The 9,716-nt window shown below is 58.9% G+C and overlaps 1 protein-coding gene across 2 annotated transcripts in view; it reads left to right on the forward strand.

The window, feature by feature from the left end:
- Positions 1-1,086: 1,086 nt before the first annotated feature.
- DGKZ (diacylglycerol kinase zeta) overlaps positions 1,087-9,716 on the forward strand; it is a 55,077-nt gene continuing 46,447 nt past the window's right edge. The window contains exon 1 of one of the 2 annotated variants that reach the window (XM_026850010.1): positions 1,087-3,176. In XM_026850010.1, coding sequence (XP_026705811.1) covers positions 2,941-3,176 — 236 coding nt within the window. In that variant the 5' untranslated portion in view covers positions 1,087-2,940. The remainder of the gene's footprint in view (positions 3,177-9,716) is intronic. The other variant, XM_026850011.1, reaches the window with a different exon arrangement.

Below are 9,716 nucleotides of genomic sequence, written 5' to 3' on the forward strand. Positions count from 1 at the left end.
TGTCTTGGGTGCCAGGAGGACAGAACTGACCTAAATCCACCACACAGCCACGCTGTCCTCAGCCAGCATCTGCCTACTCTTCCCAGGTCTTCCAGGAGCATCCTCCAAGGGAAGGGTGACCCCATTAGTGAGACATGTGAAACGTCCTGCAGAGACAGGTGAGCAGAGAGAGAGAGGCAGAAGCCTGGGCAATCCTTACCTCCCCTCATGCAGGCATATCCCATGATGTCTCCTCCAGACACACAAAATCTGGATGCACTGCCTTTGTGGCAGCCATACAGTTTGGCACATGGGTAGAAAGGGGCAAAATCCTCTGCTGGCTACTCCTTCCCCAGAGACGTTTTCTGTAGCACGGGATCAGCCCCTGTGAGAAGGCAGAGGTACCTACTGTCCTCCCCCTCCCTCTGCCTCTATCAGAGGTGCGTCACCCACGGTGGCTCTGCTGTTGGGAGGTTTCCTGCAATGAGGGCCTCTGCTTCCCTCCCTGAAGCTCCTTTTCTCTGGCACCAATGCAGCCACCAGTGAGAAATGACCCTCAGGTCGCTCTCCCCTCCTTCCCTCACTAGGACCCTGTGCTCCCCCAGCCCCTGACTTGCACCCACCCCAGCCTGGCCATCCCCTTCCTCAGCATGGCGGCCACTGCCTCCTTCAACCATGAGGGACAAGACAGGTGTCTGTCAAAATCTCCTGGGAGCATGAGTAGACCTGCATCCTGCAACCCACAGAACTCCTCTGGGCAGCCCGGCCAGGGTGGGTGCGGGTGGCTGTCATAGCACATGGCCAATGGGGGCACCCCCAGGCCAGGGTGAGCCCCAGTGCAGGCAGAGAGGCATCGCCCCGTGGGTCCCTCTGCGCCAGCCAGGTACCTGCTGCTTCCCACTTCCCACAGCCTGCTCCCATCTTCCGCGGTGCCCATGGGTGGCAGGAGGGCATGGAGCAGTGCCGTGCATCGGTGTGGGGAGTGCTGACAAGCTCCCTGGCAGGTCTCCATCCCAGCAAGTGAGGGTGAAGATGCCTTCCCGGGGCCAGCTCTGCTTTCAAGGGGAACAAAACCCCTGTGGGGGCTGAAGGGGCTGAGTCATGCAGTAAGGAGAGTGTGGGACTCCCTGCAAGTCACGACTGTGCAAAGGAGAGGATTCGGGGGCTGCCATGCCCCTGGGAGGCATAGGATGAGGGGGAGATGTCACTGTGACATTTAGGGCCTGCTAGAGAGCCAGTAACTTGAACTGGAGGTGCTGGTGGGCTGTGGTTCCCAGGGAAAGGCACAGCTCTTCTCCAGCCCCTGATGCTTCCCAGGTTGGGGTCATGAGTGGCGTGGGAATGTGCCCTGCCTTGACACCCTGCAACAGAGGTGCCACAGGGCTGCATGGAGGTGATGGGGAGAGCTGGCAGGAGAGAGCTGCTCCTGACAATGCCCAAGGTGATCAAACAGTCAGAGCAAGCTGAGGACGCATTCCAGCTCCCATCGTGCCAGCCCTTCATGGGAAGAAACTGGGATTAGGGGTGATGGCAATGTGTTCTTGATGTACTACACAACTGTCGGACCTTGCCATGAGAAACTGATGCAGGGAGTGGTTCTCACAGACCCAAAGCTCAAATTTTCCAGTGCCCAGCAGGTAAAGCCTCAGTGTGTGAATCTGGGGCAAACCAAATCCAAAACAAGCAGCCAGGCACATACGGGAGATTTGTGGAGATCTCCCACCCCAGCTGGCACCTGCAGCACCGGAGGTGGGTGAGACCGAGGCTGGCCAGGGCTGGGACTGGGGTCACAAAATCCAGTTCCAGTCCAGGACAGAGAGACGATGCATCTCTTGATAGAGGGACTTCTACCTCTGAATGCCAGGACTGGAGAAGAAAATGCCTTAAATTTGGGATAATGCGGCCTCCCAAGTGGCAGGGAGCTCAGTGAGCCTGCTGGGAGGAGGGAAGCTGCGCTACGGCCATACCTCTCCTTGGGTACCACTGCCCAGAGCTGGGGACCCCATCCCTGGACAGATATCATCTGTGGTGGATGGTCAGCCAGAGCAGCAGGTACTTCGCTCTGCTGGGGCTGCTGTCATGCAGTTTCCCAGGCTGCCTGACTTTACCTGACTGCGCATCTGGTTAAGATGAGCAGCTGAGACCCAGCTCCCTGAGCAGCCCTTGCAGGCAGGCAGACACCAGCTGGGCTGCGAGCAGCAAGGGGTGGATGAGTTGTCACCCTCCTCTGCCTCCCCGGCCTCCAAAGGGTTAAGTGCCAGTTTCCGAGTGTCTCTAAGGTGACACCAGGCTGCCTCGCTCAGTGCAGCTCCCCGCAGCCCCCCTCCCCACGCACACACTCACGCTCACTTTCTGCTTTGTCTTTTGAGGGCTGCTGCAGGATCGGTGCACAGGCACCTTCCTCACTGTCTACCTCTGCCTGCCTCTCCTGCTCGGCTGCTGCTGCTGGGGACGCCGAGGGACATGCCTGGCCCTGGGGGGACCTCGCAGAAGGCACCCTGAGAGCTCTCCTTCGCTTGCTGGGAGCATCACCATCCCTGGATGTGCTTTCTCCTAAGACCTTCTCTCTGGTGAGCGCCGTGTTTCCCGCTCCCTCCCTGATGCCCTTGCAGTGCCGGCACCTCTGAGAAGCAGCACCAACAATCTCCGGTTTTCTGTTGGCTTTTCCTCCACTTCGCAGTGGCAAGGCAGCAGAGACAGAGAGAGGCTGAGCTGCGGTGCCTGAGCTCCCCAAACCACTATCAAGAGGCCAATAAATATCACTGCAAAAAGTTGGACGCTGCTTTTTCTCTCTGTGCTTGTGCCACCCCAGGGAGATAAGCCTCGCTGGGATTGTCCCACGGCCCTGGGGAGACGAAGCAGAACAGCACCGTGGGACCCTGCAGGGCCGGCCAGAGCTGCCCTGAGAGCTTGTGGGGGCAGAGCAGGACTCCCCGCCTTGGAGAGTCACCTCACTCCAGCATGGCTGAAGGTCCTGGGAGCTGGAGAGGCTTCACCCCAGCCAGGGGCGATGGCGAGGTGGCCAGCGGGGCTGCAGCAAGCCTCTGGGGAGCAGCAGATGCAGAGAACAGTGGGCAAGCACAAGGCACAGGCCTCCGCAGCATGGATCCAGCTTGGGAGATGAGAGGGGCGGTGGCGGTGGCAGAGGTGGAGGAGCAGTTCCTGCACTTGGCCATCAGAAAGCAGGTCTCCTACAGGTAGGAGCCCCCGGGTCCCTGAATGCTGGGGCTGGGCTGGGATGGAGGAGTGCCCTGTCCGGGGGGCATCTCCCTCTTACGGGTTCAGGGCTGGCTCTTCCCACTGGCCCTCAGTGCCTTCCCGCCAGAAAACATCTGACCACAGGGACCAGGGGTCTGGTTAGTCCCTTCCCTCCCCACCCATGCAAAAGCCCCCTCTCGAGTGGCAGTCCTCTTGTCATCTTCACAGGCCCCCTTACTCCTCCCTCTACCCAACTCCCCTTTCCCATCCTGGGGCTATGATGCCTCCCAGGCCCCTCTCCAGGTGGTCTGTGCCCAACAGCTTCCCATGAGCTTTGGCACAGAGCTGTGGGCTGGACGTTTCCCTCTTTCTCTTCAACACTGGCTGCTTATCACTGGTCAGTGCAGTGGATACGAGGGACTTCTGATAGTCCTGATTCTCCTTTTCCTCCTCTGCCCCAAGGCAAATATGCCCTTGCTTGATTCCCAGGTCTGGAAACCTTGATCCCACCTGGGGAGACTGAGCAACAATGCGAAGATGAAGGGGCTGAGATTGGGGCTTAGGGTGGAAATGTGCCCTTTGCGGGCACCTTGCAGTAAGACGAGTACCTGTCCTGGCTTTTGGTGCAATTCTTCTGCCGGGACTGCCCTTCTCACCCACCCCTGCTATATCCAAATAAAGCCGGTGAAGGCAAAATGTGGTTTTCATAGCTCCCAGGGAGCTTATGGGAGCCACTGCCTGGTGACGCTCAGGTGAGCTTCTATTCCCAACTCCAACCATACTGTCCAGAATCCTGCTTGGGTCAGCACCTCCAGGAGCTCAGCTCTATTCTTTCTCTCACAGTGAATAAGGTCTGGTGTCTCCCCTTTCTTTCACCGCTTACCGCCCTTCTACCATTTAGTAACCCTGAAATTTGCAGAATGGCTCTCAGGTGTGAGTGAGAAGAAATCCCTCAACCCTGTGCCTGCCTGGAGTAAAAGCGAGCACTTGCAGGGCTGACCCTGGGCTGTTGCGAGGGTCTGGGACTCGGTGGAGGGAAGAAGGCAGGAGCTGCCTCCATACCCTTCTCCTTAGCTGGCTTGGCCCAGGGACATCTCTGTGTCCTCCTGGGCTCAGTGTTACCCTGTCATGCTGTGCTCAGCAAGCGCCAGGTAGTTTACAAGCAGGTGGAAAACCGTCACAGAGGATCTTGGTGCCATGCCTGCTGCCGTGGCAGGCAGAGGCTGGCAGGGCTCTCCTGCCGCCAGCCAGGGACTCGGGGACCCCGGGACACAAAGCCCTGCTGGGGGTCAGATTTTGGGCAGGAGCTATATCAGTCACCCCCCGGCTGTGCTCCCATGCGTACAGCAGCCCTTCTCCCCCCTTGCAAGGGCTGTGGTGCAAACTGTGAGCAAATTGCTCTCTAATACCGCCGTAATGGGAACTGATGGGCAACTCTATTAATGCCTGCAGAGCAGGAGGAGCCCTGGAGCTGACTCATCTCCAGCTCTTCTTATTCCTGCAGTGGGTGGCAAGCGGGAGCCAGGGTGGCAGAGTGCTCCCCGAGGCAGCCCTGTGTCCCTCAGCCTCGCCATGGGCTAGGGAAACGTGCAGCTCTCCTAGCCCTTATTCGGTAGCCAGGGCAGCTCACTGAGGCACTGGGCAGGGCCATGAGGGTCTCTGTCCTGATGCCACCGAGGATGAGGGATTACCGTGCTGAGCGGAGGGGGCAAAGCAGGATTTTCTCCTCTTAGCTGTCTTCCTCCAGATGCGCACAGTGTGTTTTGCGAACGGATTGGCCAGCTGCAATTATCCAGCCTCCCCAGGGGAGGAAGGGACCATATTGCAACCTAATTTGATCAGCCTGAATTTGCTCCAGAATTGTCTAAGGTTGCTGGGAATTGTTTATATCCTGCTCGTCCTACCCTGGCCGCCCCAGGCGGGCGGCTCCGCTGACACGCTCCAGCCTGTGCCGCCCTTCCGCAAAGCGCCTCTGTCCTCCTCGGCCCTCACAAGGGTTCTCTTTGAGAGGGGCTTTGCTCCATCTGACATGGGCTTTGCAAAAGAGAGGAGTCTGGCGGGGTCGGAGAGGATGCTGCATCTACCTGCGGGCCAGCAGCGAGGGTGGAGGCTGTGTTTGGGATGAGCTGCTTCCCCCACCCTCTGTTTCGGGCAGCTGAGCAAAGGGAAGGGGAAATGGGAGAGGGAGTGTCTGGGGGTGGAAATCTGCCTGTGCCGTCCTGTGACGCCTGTGCAGGGTCGGGTCTGGCTGCTCCCTGGGGCAGGTCAGGCGGTGATGGAGCTGTTGTCCAGAGCTGGGCTAACATTTCAGCAGGTGCCCCTCCTGCAGCACAAGAAGCCCTGAGGGGGCTGACAGAAATCCCCTCGCCATGCTGCCTGGCTTTGGAGGCACTTACAGAACCCTGGTACGAGTTTGGAGGGCCTCCTCCATGGGCTGTGGGCATCACAAGTGTCCTCAATGTCAAGCGAAGGTTGGAGGCCCCAGCCCTGCTGCTGCCAACCTGCCTGTTCCTGCTGGGACCCATTAGTCATCACAAGGGGCAGGTGGCATGAGCTGCTATATAAAGGTTTTGAAATGAGCAGAAACGATATTAAGCCCATGGAAATAAAGTTCCTTCCATAAATAGCTGCTGCGGTGTATGGAAGCGCCTTGGGTGGAAGAGAGCTCAGCGCTCAGGTTATATTTAGGGCTTTGAGTAGCAGTTTCGTGCCAAGCTTATTAATGATGCTGGCTTATGCACCAGATTTGCACATTCTGGGATAATTTTCCCAGTAGGGAGCTGCCTCTGCAATGCCAGAATGGCCCCATGCTCTCTGCCACCACGGAAAACCCTGAGGAAGGGCCAGGGCTTTCTGCCTCACTCCCTGGAGAGTCACTTTGGCCAAGGGGAGTCTGAAGTCAGCTCCTGCTCACTTCAGGTGTCTCCACCAAGGTGTTGCAGTGGAGCAGGAGCATCTCTAGCTCCTCAAGTGGGGCAGCTCTAGTGACAATAAGGCAGGTTAGAGGCTGGAGGATCTTTGGTCTAGGAAAAACCCTGTGACCCAGAGCAGGGGACGCCTGGGATGGCAGCATCCTGCAGCCTCTCCTGCGCCATTCCAGGCTCGCTCTCATCTTTGGTGCTTTCTCAGTTGCTTTCGGGGTGATGCTTGCAGCAGTAGCCTTTGTCACTGTCACCGCTCCCAGCAACCACAGAGGTGTTTACCCAGAAAGGAAACCACAAGCGCACAAAAGCTTGCTGCATGGGCTCCCTGTCTATGGGGTGAGGGATGGGCCAGGTATCAGACAGGTCCCCTCCTGCTCTCAGCCACCTTCGGAGGCAGCACCCAGCACAGCCCATGCACCACAGGGCTCCTCACAGGCATCTTGCAGCAGTGGGAAGAGGGGTTCCTGTAGCCCTCTGTGCCCCCCAGGCTGACGTTAGCCCCTGTGGAGCGAAGTGGGACGTACTCTTGTCAGCTCCCTTCCCTGCTAGCGAGATGTGGGGCATCTCGGCTGCTCAGCACGGTCCCCGGCTGGTAGAGAGGACACAGCTAATGCATCTCATAGGGCGTTCTGTGCCAGGAAGCTAAATATAACCCAGAGATCAGAGTGGAGGGGGCTGCTTTGTAATGTAAATAGCAAGGGAGCTTGGTCACAGGCACAGGCAGGGCAGAGGGGAGAACTGGCAAGGTCTGCTGGGGAGCAGGAGGTGGGTGGTTTCAGCTCTTTGCTGTCTTCTCTTCCTCCTGCCTTCAGATCTGTCTGGGCTCTGGAAATGTTGGGGCAGAGGGTGTGCAGCCCCCTCCATCCCAGCTGGCAGGGCAGGGGCTGGGGAGGAAGGAAAGGGGACCCTCCAGCTGCAGGGAGAAAGGGGCAGAGAGGAGGCCTCCTTCCTCTGAGTCCTGCCTTCTAGCCTTTTAATTGTGTTAGCCCGGCTGTGCAGAGCAGCATAATCAAATTCCCATTCATTCCCAGCAAGCCAAGCTCGCTCTGCTCTGACAGAGACATCTGTCTCTGTGTCCCTCTGTGCAGCCGGGGAAGGGAGATGGCTGGCACCCGCTGGCACAGCTGGAGGGAAGCTCACAGCGCTGGAAAGTCCTGATGATCGGGTGGCTCCTCACAGACCTTGGTCAGTGGCGGGGTGACAAGCAGGCACAGGCTCTGGGCACAGGTGTGGGATGGGTTTGGAGTCAGCTTTATGCGGTGCGCGGTGCTGGCGTGTCTTCACTCCATGGCTCGCATCCTGAATGCTCCTAGGTGCTAGGCAGTGGTGAACTGGGGACTGGGCTGAGGGCAACAAGAGATGGAAACATCCCAAGAGGCAGTTTTGGAGAAACTGGGGGGCTGTGGGCACACCCTGGCCATGCAGGGACACGCCTGCAGCAGTGCCAGGGCAGAGCAGCATCATGCAGCCCCGAGCCCTCCATCTTAAACCAGGCACACTCCCTGGTTGAAGCCAATCCAAGACCATGCTGCTGCCAGAGGAGGTGCTCCTGTCCTGCCTCCTGCTGCTGTTTTTCCATGTCAGGCAGGCCAGACCAGCTCCCTGAGGCAGCAGAAGACACAGAGTTAGCGTCCCCTGCTTGTCCCCACAGCCACTAAAGGCAGCCTTGCGTGTGGTGGGGGCATGTGAGGGAACCGCGGGGTGGGACTGCCCAGGAGCAGCAGAGAGGTTGTGTTAGGGACAATGCAAAACTGCACCCACAACACTCCCGGGTGGGGAGAGCTGGGATCCCTGAACCGAAATTGGAAATTGCGGTAGTGGCCATCCCCTCCCTGGCCATCTTATCTGATCCCAGCTCACAATGAATCCCACAGGCTTGGGTGAAACAGGCAGATTAACCCCTTCCTTACCCAGGCACTGCACACACTTGTCACAGAGATAGGGGTGTTGGATCACAGACCCACCCAGCACAGTGTCCCCCTTTCCTCTCCTGTGCTGCCTGCAGAGAAGCCAGTTGCCAGCAGGGTCTGTCCCCTCTGGTCTCCTGACCAAGAGCAGCCAGAACTGGGGTTCCTATGGGATCCCCCTCAGTTTTGCACCAAGCCCAAGGGACAGGACTGTGGAAGGACACACACACGGAGCACAGAGGATGGTGAAGATCCCAGGGCAGGGCTTGTTACTTCTCTGACAGCCTCACCAAGCCCCGGGGCTCCCAGGTAAGAGGACTGGACGCCAGTGGCACCGGGCAGATCACAAAACATGAATGGGAAAAGTCTGCAGGCAGGGAGCAGATGTGACCAACCCATCATGACATGCAAAGTGGCGGGGATGACGAACCCTTTCCGTGATAACAAAGCCTCTCCCCTCCCCGATCTCTGAGCTGGAGCTAGGCATCCAGGACCTGCCTTTTCCTCCCTCTGCATGGTAATTAGTGCAGCGGGTTGTGTTTGGTTTCAGAGCTTGCCTGGCGAGATCAAGGTCTGCCGATGTTTGGTTTTGGTTTTTTTTTTCCTTTTGATGATGGAGTTTACGGCAAGCCCATGTGCCCTTTTAGAAATGCCATCCGTGCTGTCTGCAGGGACTGGTTTTGCTTGCATGCTTTTCTCTGGTCCCACAGAAACTGTCCACAGACCCCCTCTCTGGTCTGAAGCTCTCCTGGGACCAGAGCAGACCGAGCAGTGTCTGGTTGCAAAGAGCTGGAGTTTTTGGAGCTGGGGACAGGCTGAGCCTGCAGGATGATGAATGACAGGCTGTCTCTCTGCTCTTTGGAGCTGGCCCAGACCTCCTAGATGCTTGTGCTTCCCACAGTGCCTATGCCTGGTTCACCCAGGTGGTTTTTCAACAAACCCCAGTGCAGGACGAGCAGATGCTCATGGCTGGAAGGTGTTTGGAGACCCGTCCCACAGCATGGGATGCATACAGCCAGGGGGTTGTGAGTGCCGCGGTGCGGTACAGGCTGAGGATGGGCACGGCACAGGGTGGGTGCCAGGAGGACAACCCCTGGTGTGCTTGGCCAGCTTTGGGAGAGGGTGCTGCCTCGAGCCCAGGAGCTTTTCAAGAGCCACCCGGCAAGGGAGGCGCAGCTCCTCGGCATGCAGCCCGGCGTGCCAGGGCGTGCTCCGGCTTGCCGAGGACGCGCACGACGCTTCTCCGGAGAGGGCCCTGCAGAGGACGTGGCCCTGCACTGTGGGCTGCCAGGGGACAGTGCCGCGCAGCCGGCTGCGATGACAGCCGCCCTCACACTTCCAGGAAGTGCAGAGAGAGGAACCAGGTGGAGGGTGCAAACAAAGCCGGGGCCCCGGGGCGGGCAGCCGGGCGGCGGAGCACTGCCAGGGACCTGCCCTCAGGATGACTCCGGAAAGCGGCCGCTGGGGAAGGAAGAGCGAGAGTGAACCCCAGGCCGGCTGAGCGCATCAGCTCGTGCTGCGGCAGATGTGGCGGCACCGCTCCTGGGACGTTCCCCAGAGCCCTCCGGGCGACGCAGATATGAGGTACCCGCCGAGCCGGGCTCCGCCGCCTTCCTCTTGAACGCTGGGGGCCGAGGTGCTGTGGCTGGCACCGACAGCCGGTGCTTTGGGAGTTGGGGAAAGGCTTCCCGTGCTTTCCTGGTGCCTC

The sequence above is a fragment of the Athene cunicularia genome, assembly GCF_003259725.1.
Source record: "Athene cunicularia isolate RWA chromosome 5 unlocalized genomic scaffold, athCun1 chr5_part1, whole genome shotgun sequence".
NCBI classification, from domain to species: Eukaryota; Metazoa; Chordata; class Aves; order Strigiformes; family Strigidae; genus Athene; species Athene cunicularia.